This window comes from Pollicipes pollicipes, unplaced genomic scaffold (assembly GCF_011947565.3).
Source record: "Pollicipes pollicipes isolate AB1234 unplaced genomic scaffold, Ppol_2.1 Scaffold_5909;HRSCAF=7009_pilon_pilon_pilon, whole genome shotgun sequence".
Taxonomy (NCBI): Eukaryota; Metazoa; Arthropoda; class Thecostraca; order Pollicipedomorpha; family Pollicipedidae; genus Pollicipes; species Pollicipes pollicipes.
Window position 1 is genome coordinate 161,370 of NW_023596778.1, and position 16,754 is coordinate 178,123.

General features: G+C 53.6%; 1 protein-coding gene across 1 annotated transcript; it reads left to right on the plus strand.

The window, feature by feature from the left end:
* The first annotated feature begins 5,502 nt into the window (after positions 1–5,502).
* Positions 5,503–11,517, plus strand: LOC119104147 (ras-related GTP-binding protein A-like). Its single transcript, XM_037227832.1, has 8 exons — positions 5,503–5,541; positions 6,364–6,463; positions 7,265–7,554; positions 7,985–8,080; positions 8,321–8,402; positions 8,879–9,011; positions 9,931–10,046; positions 10,559–11,517. Exons 1-8 carry the CDS (start codon positions 5,518–5,520, stop codon positions 10,633–10,635), a joined length of 918 nt encoding a protein of 305 aa, XP_037083727.1. The 5' UTR covers positions 5,503–5,517; the 3' UTR covers positions 10,636–11,517.
* The last annotated feature ends 5,237 nt before the right edge of the window (positions 11,518–16,754 follow it).

Below are 16,754 nucleotides of genomic sequence, written 5' to 3' on the forward strand. Positions count from 1 at the left end.
GCAAATTTCAAACAGTGCGCTATATTGGTCTGCTTCAACTTATCTCTGGTTCGATTGAGTCTATTTTTCATGACCAAACACATGAAGTACACCATGGAGAATGCAATGCGGATAACTCAAAAACTGGTAAATATTCTCAACACGCGTACTGGTGGCCGGTTGTCCTAAAAAAACCTGAGACCTAAAAAAATCAGATAGCTAGACGCGCCAAATTCAGAGAGCGGCTTAACCTGTACGTGAACTCACTCGGGTCAAAATCTGAGGCTCCTAGGTCGTGACCATGGGATCATATAAGGTCAAACAAGGTCAAACTCAAGAGTACTGTCTCAAGTGCCCCCAGACCTCCTCAGGCAACCGCTGTGAAGCTAGATACTTGCTCCAAGCAAAAGGCTAATGGTGTTCAACTATGGGCAGTGACCTTGTTTGACATTGATAAGGTCAGGACGAACACATACATACAAGATTGTTTCCATTTCGCCATCCAAATAAGCGCAAGGGACTACGCCACGCAATATGCTCCTAAAAACCAAGTTTTGACCGGAGTTATTTCAGGCCAGTAACTTATTCTGACCTTTAAAAGTCCATGTAACAAAAGTCCGTTGCGGTCTCTGCCATTACAAATTTGAAATGAGCACTAGAAACGACCCCATAAACCAAGCTTTCGAGTAAACAGGCAGGTGAGTTTTGACCTCCACCTAGCCTAATACCTGATCCTAGTTCAATATAATTGATTTCATTTTCAAATTCATTTGGTTTATCGCCTGAGAGATTTTTCAAACATATACGACTCCGTCGAACACACCGTTGTTGCACCACATTGAACGATTCGCTAGAAATACCCTTCGATGCCATAGCCTGACTTTGACCTGCCATAGGTCAGTGACCTAACAATGTACATTTATTGAAAAGATAGGGTGGTCCACCATTTCATTCTCACAGCCATGCAAAGTACTGCACGGCCATGCCTCGCCGGTCGCAAATCATTCTGGAAAGCCTTCGGGGGCGGGGCCGATTTGACCTCATACCCGAGCATGTGTTAAAGGGATTCCACATTCGAAAAAATATGGCACTGCTCAGCGTGACGGGTGGCGCATGGTGCGTGTAAGCGTGACCTATTGCTTTAATATGGGACACACGAAATTCGTAACCTGCCACAAAGCCAAATGGGGAAGGGAAACAGGGCTTCCATTTCGCAAGGAGGGGTAGCAAAACGATACGAGGAAGGCGCTACCAAGAGCGATATGAAGAAAAAGGTATCGTCGCCGATAACAACGTTACGTTTTTCTGATAGCTCTGGGAAATATTTAACTGTCTATGACTGTTGTAACTTCACAAATCCGCGCTCCGGCCGGCCCATCAGCATAGTGAAGTAATGCGCTATCCAAGTGCAAACCCAGTGAAATGGATGCCGTCGACCGGCAGCGATGTTAAGGTACCAGCTGAACGCCCTACAGCAGTGATATCAAGACCACATGATGCATTCTGTGCATGTGATTATAGGGAGTTTGAGAGTGTCTACGATCGCACTCCCCGTCGGCCGGCATCCTGCTACCGAATAAATGCAATGCCAGGTGTCACATGACGAAAATAGATGCGGCCAGTCAACAAAGTAACTTTACCAGCTGATATCCCTTCCACTATGCTTTCAATGCACGCGGTTCCACCAGGCACACGACAATTCGTTGATTACATGCCGTATAGTTGGCAAGTCCACGTCACCACTAGCCCGGTAGCATTGGATGATGCGCTGTCAGATCAACCGAATCAATTACATACCGTTGATCGTCGGGAAGTTGCCGTGTCAGCTGATATCACACATATCACACACGGACATATCTATATCTATATCTATATCTATATCTATATATATATAGATATATAGATAGATAGATAGATAGATATAGATAGATAGATATAGATAGATAGATAGATAGATAGATAGATAGATAGATAGATAGATAGATAGATGATAGATAGAGATAGATAGAGAGGGAGAGAGAGAGAGAGAGAGAGAGAAGAGAGAGAGAGAAGGAGAGAGAGAGAGAGAGAAGAGAGAGAGAAGAGAGAGAGAGAGAGAGAGAGAGAGAGAGAGAGAGAGAGAGAGAGAGAGAAGAGAGAGAGAGAGAGAGAGAGAGAGGAGAGAGAGAGAGAGAGAGAGAGAGAGAGAGAGAGAGAGAGAGAGAGAGAGAGGAGAGAGAGAGAGAGGAGAGAGAGAAGAGAGAGAGAGAGAGAGAGAGGAGAGAGAGAGAGAGGAGAGAGAGAGAGGAGAGAGAGAGAGAGAAGAGAGAAGAGGAGAGAGAGAGAAGAGAGAGAGAGAGAGAGAGAGAGAGATGAGAGGAGAGAGAGAGAAGAGAGAGAGAGAGAGAGAGATTCCGAAGGCTACCGTAGTTTCGCCACGCCTTTCACGTCCGGTCGGGGCCACATTCATTCATACGCGATGAGGGGGGTCAGATCAACAAAACATGTCGCCACCCGCCGATAGCAAAGTTACGTTGCCAGCCGGTGTTCCTGTCACAGTGCCATCATGTTCACACGGTCGCACACGGCGGGTGCGAAATGAATGTATGTATATTACTGCACTATTTTTGCAAATTCCTGCTCCGACCGGCGCGCCAGCATCAAGTGTGCTATTGTGATGAGGGCGTCACACTAAAAATCGGCGCCTCGAGCCGACTAGATTGAAACGGCAAATGCCATTAAACAATCAAAACGCCTCCAAGGCCCAAAGCCATCAAAACAAGCCTATCAATGCCATCAAATGACAGAAGTCGAGGCCCCACGGGCGGGACCGTCCTCATTGTGACCTACGGCCAGTCCTTCGGCCCCTTCGGCCCCTTCGGCCTTCCAATTGATCCCTTGGACCTCGGTCCCGAGTGGCCCCTTGGCCCCCTCTTCGGTCTCATCAAACAAAGCCTGTGACGGGCTCGGGGCCTCTTGCCAACCCATGACCCCTAGTAGGCATTGCGGGGCCCCTGACAGATACAGGAGTCTCGAAATGTGTAAAGCGCTGGCCCCGGCTTTGTCGCTGCCTGGGGGCGAGCCAATCAGGCCCATGCCGACACGGAACCGTCTGCGTGATGCTTTACTGCGGTCCCCGACCGGCATATAGGTCATTATCGACTCAGGGGGGGTCACCGATCGGCCGCAAAGGGGTCTCCGGCTGTCATCTGAGGGCCTATCCGTATAAGCTCGGGCCTCTGAGGAAAACCCCGATCAGGCCTTCCTGACTTTAGGCCCTCCAATCGGGCTCTTGGTCGTCGGTGCCGGTGGGCCCTCTAGATTTTCTCAGGCCTCCTCGAATACTGCTTCTGGCAGACTCGGGGACTCTTGTCAATATATGGCCCCTCCGCTGTTGGCACACTGTGCCCCCGACAGACGCTAGGGCCTTGATCAATGAAAATCGCTGTCCCCAGCGTTCCCTGCTTAGGAAATAGGCTCGAAGGCCAAAGCCGACACGGAGCTGACACTGCAGTGCTGCTGGTGTCCTGGCCAACCGATAGGCCCTTATCTACTCAGGGAACCCCAGATCCGGCGTAAAGGGGGTCCCTGAATGTCATCTGAAAGGCCTGTCCTCACAGGACGGGGCCGGTGAAAAAGATTTTGGCAGCCCTTCGTGCGGTACTTGTGGCGTCTAAAAGACATATAGGCCCTTATTGACCCAGGCGGCCCCAAATGGCGCAAATGACCCTCTGGTTATCATTGGAGCGCTCAGCGTTGTGGGCTAGGGCCTCTGAATGCCACCCCCGGCATAGCCTTCCAAGCCCTCAAATCGGGGCCCTTAATTGTCGGTTCACTTTGCGCCCCAAATGCATCTGCTCATGATCAAATGCATACGTTTTAACGCATACGCACCTTTTCCATGTGCACTTTGGCCGTAAGTCAGTAATCTAAGCCCACCAGATTCCCACATTCAATAAAACTGTTAATGAGTGACAAAATTGGTGAAGTTAAAAAAGATTGTGCGGTCTGTGCCTGAGGACAGTGCCAGCTACAAAAAAGGAAAACAATATCTTTCCGCAATAGCATGCGACAAATAAGGCGACGGGACGACATATGTGGACATGCCCTGCGCAGCAGCGGGAGCCGTGTTTACGGTGTTCGTTTGAGTGCGGTGACGGAGAGAAGCTATATGTATGTATGCACTCGGAATTGGCTAAATTTAAACTTAAAGTGCATTATATTCTTAGCTAGGTAGTCATCAGAGTAATGTGGCATATTGCCATGATTTCTTTTGTGTATAAGTTGGGCCTCCAAATGTGTGGTATCTCGTGATCTGTTTTTTGCCTGGAGTGACAGCTTCCCTGCAGGGCTTGAATATTGAGTGTATTTCGCTTAACACTGATAATATGAGAGGAAGATGTGGAACATCTGACAGGAAATTGTGCATATAGTCTATGTCATGTGTTGTGGCATTGCCATATGCCAGTTTTCATCATATATATATATATATATATATATATATATATATATGTATATATATATATATATATATATATATATATATATATATATATGTATGTATGGATGCATTTTTTAAAGAATATTAAATGACATTATTTATGAGATAATCTCACTTTGTTAGCATGAAATCCAGGGCAGTAAAAGATGTTGGTTATTTGTACTACAAAAACACATGTTGGAACATCATATGCAGATTTGATGACAGCCTCTTCATGCCTGGTCAAAGGAATATGTTTTGTTAATGCTAAAGGTATATCTGAAATTGTGCTCACTGTAGACAGCAGGTATTACACAATAAGGCTGTCAACATCACAGTGCATCAGAAAGCTTGCATTGACACTATGAGGTATCTATAACACAATTTTTTGAGTTGATTCAGGCAGGCATTCCAGTAAACTACCTACCACAACATCCAATAGAGTTCTCATGAAAGGGGCTCAGTGAAGCTTGCAACCAGCCCCTGGCTTTATGGACTTCCAGTGCCATGGGAATGTCATATCTGAGCAACACCTTTACAGGGTCAGTTGATGCCCATGAAGCTCACTCCTTTCCAAAATGTACACTGGATCTTTACCACACTGGCCTTTTATCTGAGTGAAGCTTGAAGAAAATTGTTTGTACTTGAGTATGTTTTTTCTTGTGGCTTCAGATGATAGCATAAATGTCACAACATCTAAAATGCAAACTTGAATGAAGTGTATCTCAATGTTTGAACAATAGTTTTAAAACCTCTTTTTTAAGTATGTTATGGATGCTCTCACTGATTAATAGGAGAATGTGCACAATTTCAACCAAATGTTGTCAAGTTAAATAAAAAGTGTGGCAATCATGCTGCTGCTTTCATGCAGCAATTTCTTGTATTCAAATTTAGATGATGGTTATCTGTGTTTTGCAACAAGTGGTCTGGATACATTATTTTAAATAATATACAACAGTGCCACACATATAAATAGGACAGTTAAGCATTTTGTTTTGTTTGTACTGCACCTGCATTTTACAGGCTTGGTTTCCAGAGGCGATTCATAACATCAAGTTAAAAAGGATATCACCTTCAAGATGAGTGTGACTTTAAAAAAGAAGGTTAGTGCATAATGTTCTTGCATGTGTATACCTTATCTATTATGCTCTTTTGTGACATACTCTCAGTATGTCAGATTTGTCATGCATCATGCAACCACAACATGTGTAATGCTTCTGCATCATATTAAGAAATGCAAAATGCTTTGTTGCAAGTTGACCCATTTGGTGCTGTAATAAGGATGTGACATTGCCCAACTGCATTTGTGTGGAACCAGCTAGTGGGGTAGCTAGGAAATGCAAGCCATAGTTGAAATCAATTTTGACATGATCAGGGTGGATGTAAGAATTACAAGACCATGGGTGAAATGCACAAAGAAGTCATGTTTGAAAATCTATCATCAAGCTACAATCCAGTGCTGGCGGGTTTATGACCTAAAACAGTGCCTTTTCAGATTGTTCTACAGTTCAGCATGTAGTTATGACCACTGATCTATCTTGCTAAGATGGCTTTACACCACAGTTTCTAGGTGTGCATGGCACATTTAAGGGAAACAATCCTGATGATAAATATTCTTATCATATAAACCCTGTGTTAGATTTCACAGCATACCATGTTCCCATCTGTACAGAAATACTTGAGATTTAAATGCAAGTTAGAAACAAACAGTATGACTTGTGTCATGCCCACATCACATTTTCAACTTTTTTTGTAAGCCAGGTTTTGATGAGACTGTCACAGTTCTCATTTAAGAACAAATTCAGCCTGAACAGCACCACACAGGGGCTTTTGTTGGATTTCTTCTGTTCCATTGTAACAGACAGCCATTGTTTTCTTAAGAATGTTATCAGTGTGTACATGTGTGTCTGGTTTCTTCATCACAGGTTCTGCTGATGGGCAAGAGCGGCTCAGGAAAAACCAGCATGCGCTCCATCATCTTTGCCAACTACATTGCTCGCGATACAAGACGGCTGGGTGCAACCAGTGAGTAATATTTGCAAAACACACTTGTGCATGCTCAACATGCAGCTCCATCTTGATTCTCCCAGTGTGTGACCATGACCAAGGCTGCTGTTGGCTGATCCATTCCTGAATATCAGCAGGCCATGATGATTAACTGAGCCAACTTGACACTAAGATGTTCGAGATGCGCCACCTGTTGCGCCGAAGTCGGAATGAGTGACCTGTTGTGCCATGAGTTGGAGCAAGTGGCCTTATATTCCATGAGTCGAAGCAAGCGGCCTGTTGTGTCATAAGTCACAGTAGGTGACCTGTTGTGTCATGAGTCTCAGAGCATATGACCTGTTGTGCCACAAGTTGGAGTGAGTGGCCTGTTGTACCATGAGTGGGAGTGAGTGTACTGTTATGCTGTGAGTCAGAGTAGGTGACCTGTTGTGCCATGAGTTGGAGTGGACAACCTGTTGCACCAGGGTCAGGGTGAGGGACCTGTTGTGCCATGAGTCAAAGTGGGTGACCTGTTGTGCCATCAGTCAGAGGGAGTGACCTGTTGTGCCAGACTCAGAGCGAGTGACCTGTTGTGCCACGATTTGGAGCAAGTGACCTGTCGTGCCGGAGTCAGAGCGAGTGGCCTGTTGTGCCAAAGTCAGAGCGAGTGACCTGTTGTGCCAGAGTCGGAGCGAGCGACCTGTTGTGCCATGAGTTGGAGCAGGTGGCCTGATGTTTCATGAGTTGGAGTGGGTGACCTGTCGTGCCATGGGTCGGAGCGAGTGACTCTGTGACCGGCGAGGCTCGTGTGACGCGGCGCCGGCCGGGTCCGGTCCGCAGTTGACGTCGAGCACTGCCACGTCCGCTTCCTGGGCAACCTGATGCTGAATCTGTGGGACTGCGGAGGCCAGGAGGCATTCATGGAGAACTACTTCGCCAGCCAGCGCGACAGCATATTTCGTAACGTGGAAGTGCTGATCTACGTGTTCGACATCGAGTCTCGCGAGCTGGACAAGGACCTCCACTACTACCAGTCGTGTCTGGAGGCGTTGCTGGAGAACTCGCGCGACGCCAAGGTGTTCTGTCTGATCCACAAGATGGACCTGCTGCGGGAGGACTCCCGTGAGGAGGTGGGTCCCCCTGAAGGCCGTCGGGGGGCTATGCGTCGCCGGTCTGAAGACCTCGCGACACATCGGACAGCCTTAAAGTCAGGCAGCTTGCGCTCAAAACGCATCTTACGAAGTGTATTGTGGAACCTGGTTTTACCATGAGGCGGCGAACGCCAAAACCGAGGCTTACAAGATGGGTCAAGGAACATGGTTAGCGGTGTGCAAGCAGCGTTGTACTGCTGTGTCCATGCAAAAAGAGACAGCGGATTTTACCATTCGGGACAGGCGTCTTGCTTATAATGATTTTGAGATGCGCGTAGGGGGGGGGGAGGGGGATCGCCTGGAACATTTTGGGATCATTTCTTATGTGTAGCGCCCGTGCTGATCTGTTCAGCATGTTCTCAGGATGGTCATGGAAATTAGAGAAAGTGTGTTTGATTCTGGTTGACAGGTCTTTCGCGAGCGCGAAGAGGAGCTGCGTGTCAGGAGTAAGCCGCTCGACATCACGTGCTTCAAGACCTCCATCTGGGACGAGACCCTGTACAAGGTGAGCCCCATCTCCGGATTCTGGACGTCAGGGTGTTGCCGCCGTACTCGCTTGTCAGCTGTGGAGGGGCTGGCCGGTATTTAAGACGTTGTCGTTGACGTTAAGACTTTGTTGACGTGCCTATTGGTGTCGGAGCTTGGTTTGGTGGATGACAGGCGGGTTGCCCTGAAGCTGACGGCGGCCGCCTCGGCGTGACACGGCCGCCCTGGTGCGGATGATGTAGAGGGCCTCTGTTGGCAGGCCTGGTCCAGCATCGTGTACCGGCTCATCCCGAACGTGGGCATGCTGGAGTCGTGTCTCAAACAGTTCGCCGACATCATCGGTGGGTCAGCAGAGCTGTCCTGCTTCCAGCGCTTCCCACTGTTGTAATGGTGGTCAGGTGCAGGAATGGAACTCGGCAGGCTTGTCTTACGAGCCTCTTCCGGGACTATGGCAGTTCCTCCACGCCACATAACAGCCGCGGTGATCGACGTGCCACAGACAAGCGCAAGGATTTTGCTGTCACCTTAGACATTCATGCAATGCTATCTGACGCGCCAGCTTTTCTTTGCGTGACCATCAAGGGATGTGCGGAGTGCTGGCGCCTAACAACATTTCCCATTGACTTTGCCAGGCATGCACTTGACATGCCTGGCGAACACTTGGCGTGCTCTTAGCATGCCGGGCAGACACTTGGCATGCACCTTGCATGCCTGTGTAGTCTCGCCATCGGCCTGGCTGGGCCGCACGTGGAGCGGCCGGCGGCGCAGCAGGTGGTCCCGAGCGGTGCTCTGAGTGGCGCGCGCTGCCCTGCCCCAGACGCTGACGAGGTGCTGCTGTTCGAGCGCGCCACGTTCCTGGTGATCAGCTGCTGCGAGCGCAAGGACCACAAGGACCCTCACCGGCTCGAGAAGGTCTCCAACATCATCAAACAGTTCAAGCTCAGCTGCAGGTCGGTGCGGATGGTGCGGTGCTGAGGAGCTCTAGGTCGGTACGGGTGGCGTGGTGCTGAGTAGGTGCAGGTTGGTGCAGATGGCGCGATGCTGAGTAGCGGCAGGGCGGGTGGCGCGGGTGCTGAGTAGCTCCAGGTCGGTGTGGGGCAGCGCGGTGCTGTGTAGCTCCAGGTCGGTGCGGGTGGCGCGGTGCTGAGTAGCTCCAAGTCGGCGTAGGTAATGCGGTGCTGATTATCTGCGAGTCGGTGTAGGTGTTGCGGTGCTGAGTAACCGCAGGTCGGTGCGGATGACGCGGTGCTGAGTAGCCGCAGGTCGGTGTGGATGGCGCGGTGCTGAGTAGCTCCAGGTCGGTGTGGGTGGCGCGGCGCTAAGTAACCGCGGGTCGGTACTGGTGGTGCGGTGCTGGGTATCTGCGGGTCGATGTGGGTGGCGTGGCCCTGAGTAGCTCCAGGTCGGTGTGGATGGCGCGGTGATGAGTAGCTCCAGGTCGGTGTGGGTGGCGCGGCGCTAAGTAACCGCGGGTCGGTACTGGTGGTGCGGTGCTGGGTATCTGCGGGTCGATGTGGGTGGCGTGGCTCCAGGTCGGTGTGGATGGCGCGGTGATGAGTAGCTCCAGGTCGGTACTGGTGGCGCGGTGCTGAGTAGCTCCAGGTCGGTGTGGGTGGTGCGGTGCTGAGTATCTGCGGGTCGGTGTGGGTGGTGCGGTGCTGAGTATCTGCGGGTCGGTGCGGGTGGTGCGGTGCTGAGTCCGCGTGCCTTCCCTGGACGCCCGCGCAAAGTCTAGTCGCATGGGGCCGGGAGATGTTCAGCCTCTGAGAGGAAGCGAGCGCAAGCAGTGCTTGGTGGAATAGGCGTGTTCCGCGTTGACCGATATCACGTCTGTACTGCGAACCGACGCGCCCTTTGTGGCTCCTGCAGCAAGCTGGCGGCGCAGTGTCAAAGTATGGAGGTGCGGAACTCTAACTTCTCGGCATTTATCGAGACGTTCACCGCCAACACATACTGCATGGTGATCCTGTCGGACACCTCTATCCGTGAGTATGCCCCCGAGAGGAGGTGGACAGAGAGGAGCACAGACTGCTCTATCCGCGAGTATGTCCCCGAGGGAAGGTGGACTGAGAGCAGCACGGACCGCATTGCCAGCGTGCCGCAGAGAACCGCACGCAACACTGGGGGTGGGATGGCGTCTGGTGGGGGTCACTCCGGGAGGACAATCGCGAAAGGAAATATGAAGATGCAACCACTATCTCGTGTGATTCATCCCGTATAGCAGCTAGCGTGGTCAACGTGGTCCTCTTGGAAGCTAACGGCAACGATGCTGGCACAAGTTTTTGCACCGCAGACTTCATTCTGGTCTGTACGCAGTGGAAACAAGGAGTGACCTGCGTATCCGTCTCATGCTGTGAGCATGGGATGAACCTAGGTTGACTTGCTCACCGCTCACAAGCTGTGCCAGGTTTCAACGCGCTGTGTCTATCCCGTGATGCGATGTAGCTGGACGCACGCCGACCGCTGTCGCTGACGGGGCGTTCACCTTATCCAACAGCCTCGGCGTCGACCATCATGAACCTGCGGAACGCGCGCCGCCAGTTCGAGCGGCTAGAGCTGATGGATCGGCGGTAGGCGGCGGGACGTCTGCGTCGGGGCGCCCGGGGCCGCCGGCGACTCAGGCAGTGCCACTCGTGGTCGGTGGCATTGACGGAGCAGCCCACTACGGACGGCAGATCTGGCGGTGGTCTGAGCCGGGCCCGGGGAGGAGCGAGTGCTGAGATGAACCCAGCGGACGCCCACGGAGTTGACGTGCTTTGCGCGGCTGTGGCCTCCAGATAACCCCTCGAAAAGTCAGAGTCGCGTGAGCGAGGACTGGCCCGGCTGACCGTGGCGGTGACCTCCAGATAGCTCCTCCAAAAGCCAGAGTCGCGTGAGCGAAGACTGGTCCGGTTGACTTCGGCTGACTTCAGCCAGCCAGACTGAAGACTAGACCGCCAGACCAGTCAGCAGCCGGAGGCGACGACGACGCGGACCTCGTGTGGGAGCAGTAGCCACGCGTGTGCGGACCCGCGGACCGGCGCTGGAGGGGCCTCGGGACAGGACAGCGCACGTACGCCTGGTGTGTAGTCGGGCGCCGGTCCGCTACACACGCGCGCCCTATATGCAGACGCTTACTCTCCGTCGGAGGCTCTGCAGAGAAGTGGACGAAGGAGGGAGGGAGTCTGCGTCGCGAAGATAGGGGAACGGATATGAGATACGCGAACTGTATGGCGCGGGGGCAGGCGCTGTGCGCGCGTCTCAGATGCCCCGCCGGGATCCATCGTACTCGTCGTGCCGGGAGAGCTGTATCGTGTATGGGCTTGATCCTCGCTGGTTTTGTATCAAGTGGTATGCTCGCTCACGAGCCCGTAATGTTTCATAGCTCGAAGTAGGGCGTCACTCATGTGCGTTACAGTCTATTGTCTGAGAGGGTGGAGTCCCACACGGCTTTGTGCCGATGATGGTACTGGGGATTCATTGATATTCGCTTCCGTCGTTGCGGGTGGTCCGAGGCGAGGCATTTGCCGGTAGACATGCACGCCAATGTATTGCCTCGACCACGCCACCGATGTGCAATTTGTGGTCGGGAGACGGCCAGTTTAGGCATTGGCGGACTGTACTTCGTGACAGATAGCTTTTGGGAAGTTGTTTCGCCAGTGATTTCTGTCGCTTCACCTGCTGCAATTTGACTATGACACCGTACGGCGTTGCGCTCTATGCCCGTCATGCGTCAACAAAAAGTATTACCTTGTGTAGCCCAATACGCAGTGTTTCCGGTTTCTTCGCCATGTGGGTGGGAAAGATCGCAACGCACGCTGCCTGAGGGAGGCGGGCGTCTTTTCCAGAGACGGGGACTGGCGTAATATGTTTAGAAGTGCAAATCGCCGAAGTCGCTCACCTTGGCGGGCAGGGGAGCGTCATGCCTGGACACCTCAGGGAGCGTAACTCAAGACCCGGGGCGCTGGGCTGGCCACCGAGCTGTGGCGCGCCGGCAAATATCTACAGCCGGCGAGGAACGTACCGGGCAATAGCCAAATATACATATGCCTTACAAGTACAGATGAGCCGCCGTGTGTATACGCAGACAAGTAGCATGTGCTAAACGGAGTAGCGGCTGGGATATACAAACATGAATCCGTGTATGGAAGACCGGGGTTGTCTACATCTATGCCTGACCGTTTGCGTGGCGCCACGCTATGCCATAAAGCTTTACCCGGACCAAGTCCCCTTCACTGATGCTTGTACCAGTTATGGAATGCAAACAGACGCACTCTTCGCTCGCGACTACATTCATTTTTCCCGGGCCACATCATTCTGGAGGCCACGTCGCGGGCCGGCCGCCTGCGTTAGCAATGCACCTTGAAGGGCGATTTCAACAAGTCATATCGGCAAATGTCCTTTTTACATTGCTAACTGACAGTGCCGTACAGTGACATCGTGTGCGCATTGTCACACCCTGAGCACCCGTGTGAACGCATTCTGAATTGTAGGCGGTATCTACACACTGACGCTGCGGCCGGTCCACCAACATTCATTTATACGCTGCAGCAGGGTCGACCGAATACGATTCAAACCAGAGAAACCAGTGTTTCGTACTGGGAGCTGATATCCCTATGCTAGAGATAACAAATGCCCACAGCCGCACTCTCCGTGCGTTGTTATCAGTTTTCTCCCAAGCCGCCCTGTTCTGGCCGCCACGCTGCGGGCAGGCTGGCCGCAGTGGGCAATGCGCCGACCAGGGCTGATTTGAACAAGGAAGGCCAGTCGGCTAATGAGCAATTTACATTGCCGACAAGAAGCTTTTCCAGAGCAACATCGTGCGTGCACGACTGCCCCGGTGCACACACAGAATAAATTTGCTCTGGGAATTATATCTGAGAAAATCACCGCTGCAGCCCACCTGCCAGCACCGAGCGATGTGCTTCCAGAGACCTGGCCGTGCTGGCAGGGCAGTCCTGACCTGCCTCTGGATCGGACCTGCTGCACCATCTGACCCTGCCTGACCCGATGACTGGCACGCCGGATCGCCGGGTGTTGCCGGATCACAGCGTGGCCACATTCCGTGTAAGCCATTTTCTGTGCCTGGTATAAACGGTCTGGGCTGCATAGTTCACTGCCAGCATCAGTCACACGGACAGCAGTGCAACCACACAGACCGACCGAGATGTGGTCCCGACGCCCCGGCTGCGCGCTTGTAGTGTCTCATACATCTTGAACGCAGTCATTTACGGCTGTGTCTTGAGCAGTCAGTGGATCAGATCGGACGTATCTTCCCCGGCCGTCATTGGTGTTCGGTGGGCTCCACTCTGCGCACCTCGCCAACCGTTCCAGTCAAACACCAGTTTCGAGTCACCAGTCTCATTCACCGTCCGCTCCGGTCAGATACAATACTTTGGCCTAGTTGCCTAGCGATGCAGCGCGCCGCGTCGCCAGGAACAAGTGACACGCACCACGGGGGCGCGTCGAGACGCCGCCAACAGGCCGGCGCGGAAAGACGCTGCGTCAGACTCGCCGCCAACGCGCCGGCGGGCGGCATGGAGCCCATCCCCGGCCGCGCGCCGGCGGGCGGCGCCCGGCGCCCGAGACAAAGGCCCCTCAGGACGGAACGTTCGCGTAGCGACGCCGGCCCCGGCCAGCAGTATATTGGACGCCACGATACGGGCGGTCGGTTGGTCGGCGGCACGTGCCGCCGCCGTGTAAACTCGCGTACAAAATAGTCCACCGCCTCAGTGTATAGTACCAAGTGTAAAACACCTGCACAGCCCTGCGCTGCGCGCTGTGACGCAGAGGAATGTTCTGGAATGTCACGGTGCGGACGAATCGCACCCGTTCACCTCGATCGCGACGGCTAAAATCGGTTTCTGGCAGGATCGGCCACGCAGCGCGACAGTTACGCGGGGGGTCGCGTACAACTGGAGTCGGCGTGTCGGTCACTAGATGTCGCTGGCCTCAGACGCGGCTTCCAGGCGGGCTGAGCGGCGGCGGCCGGTGCGGGCCGCGCAGCACGCCCCTCCGATCCGCGCCGGCCGTACGGAGGCCCCAGCGCCGGCGTCGGGATACCCAGCGGCTGCGGCCGGCGGCTGACGCCCGGCCCGGCAGATATGGCGTGCTTCAGAACTGGCGGCCACCAACACAGTGTCAGGTGGTGCAGAACGGCGCTCCAACGTGCCACACGGAAACCGGTGCGAAAAGGAGACGTCCCAATTTTACACTGTACGGTGGCAACATCGAACGCAACATGACGTTGGAGGGGGAAGGGCGGGGCATCCACTAGCCATTAGGAGCCCCCCCCCCCCCCACTACCGGAACCTCATTAAAAGTATATACGGATGTCAGAGACGATCGGTCCTAACGGCACATTCGTGAAAATCCTCAAATCATCAACATGGCACGTGACATCACGTACAGACTATAAGGCACCGACATCGTGTACCTACTATAAGGAATAAACTGATAGATCTAAATACAGGCTGGCATGAAATCAGGAAGACAATTCGTCCAATGATCATGTAAAGATCATGCCAACGCTTTAAGTCGTAAACCCAACACTGGACGCCGCATGCCTTCGTCCAATTCCCTACCCTACAAGCCAGGTCTCACCGTGGCCGGACTGCGGGTGTGCTGCCACGGACCGAATCCGCTCGTGGTGACGTGGCAGCGAGCGATTGGAGTACTGCTCCCCGCCGCCCATGCCGCCACCCCAATCGCATCATCGCCTGCACCGACTCGTACTCGTAGAAGCTGCCGATTGGTCGATCACCAGGCCGAGGCTCCACCCTTCCGCCGCGTTGCGAGTGATATACCTGGTGCTGCCGGCTGGCGGCGGAGATGGCGTTACAACGGAACCGTCGGCGCGACGGCCTAGCGCAGCCACAAAACGGTACCGCTCGCAGCCATGCAACGCGCGCTGCATCAATAGGGAATGAACGACGCAAAGACGGGCTACGAATCAGCACTTCCAACAGCCGCATCACGACGCACTATAAAACTGTGAAGACCACAAAGCTATTCTCAGCACTCCAAACAGCTGCATCACGACTATAAATCTGCGAAGACCACGAAGCTATTCTCAGCACTCCGAACAGCTGCATCACGACTATAAAGCTGCGAAGACCACAAAGCTATTCTAAGCACTCCGAACAGCTGCATCACGACTTTAAGCTGCGAAGAACACAAATCTATTCAGCTGCATCGGTCAGGTCAGGGAAATCCGCCAGCGCAACTCAGACAAAAACGGCGGCCAGTTATCTTGCGCTATGACTACAGTCATGGATACAAAGCTGGCTGTACCGGCGTGGCTGCTGTAAGCAACTCAGACAGATGCGCCACTGCTGCGGTTATTTCAGCTCTCGCTTCAGTCGATGCGTCTGCACTGTTAGTACAGTACGTACTATACTGTTAAATAAGCACACATCCCCGACTTTAGGTTTTCAATCCTGTTCCAGCGCCCGCGGATAGCTTTAAGGCCCCCCATGCTCCTGCAGAGTCCAGGTGAGCCGAGACAGGGAAGCGAAGGCAAGCTGCGAGCCAGCTCAGGCGTCACCAGTTACGCATTCAAAGCAATTCGAAAAGCGGTTAGCGCAAGGGAATGGCGAACAGCAACGTACCATGACATGCAAACCAGCCAACTCTCATTCAACCGATCTCAACAGCTAGTAACAACCCAGCCACGTCTTTGGGGGGAGCCGCATTCGAACGCAACCCAATCGAGCTCAGTTGCCACTGGAAAGGGTCCCCCGCCGGCCATGCACGTTAGTCCGCCTCCAAGCACGTGCTTCTGCCCCGCTGGAAGCGACAGCCCACACCTGGCGTCCGCCCGGAACTGGGCCTCCAGCTGCTCGAGCAGTACCTGCCACTCCAGCGCTTGGGCCTGCGAACACGCGTCCCGCACCGTTCAACAGCCGGCGCTGGCCGCAGAGCGCTCGGCAGGACCAGGACCGACCACCACCGGCCAGGACGGCTCTTCAACACTGACAGCCATGCGGACATAACACCGGTCCCACCACCAGGAGCGCTCCACCAGCCTTCCGCATCCCATGTGACATCGCTACACGTGCATTACGCGTCACGACACTAAATTTTGCCATACGCGGCAGCGCCCACTCTTTGCCACTCCTGTCTAACTCTTCTCTCTCCCCGTTAGAAACACCCACCAGGTGTTCCCGTTCACCGCCTCGTCCCAACTCCTGACAACGCCTCGCCCCAACTCCTGACAATGCCTCGCCTGACAAGGACAGCGCCTCGTCCCAAGTCCTGCCAGCGCCTCGCCTAAACTCCTGACAGCCCCGTCCTACTCCTGACAGCGCCTCGCCCTAACTCCTGACAGCGCTTCCACTCGCCGGAGCGCGCCGCCACCGTCAGCCATGAGCTGACCTCACGGCGGCTCTGACTCTGCCCAGCGGCCACAATGACCCCACAGAACACCGGGTCAGGCTTGGCAGGGAGGGTCTCTCACGCCAGCTGCCGCATTGCCCGCTTATTACCCTTCTCCTTCATACCGAAGCGCTGAAATGACGACTGCTGCCGAAAAAGACTAATCCAAACCAAACAAAAATCCCCGGCAGGACAGTATGACCTGGGGTGCGCCCTCGACGAGACCTCCCCGACTGCTGCAGTGACCGCCTGCCAACTCCCGGCAGGACAGTATGACCTGGGGTGCGCCCTCGACGAGACCTCCCCGACTGCTGCAGTGACCTCCTGCCAACTCCCGG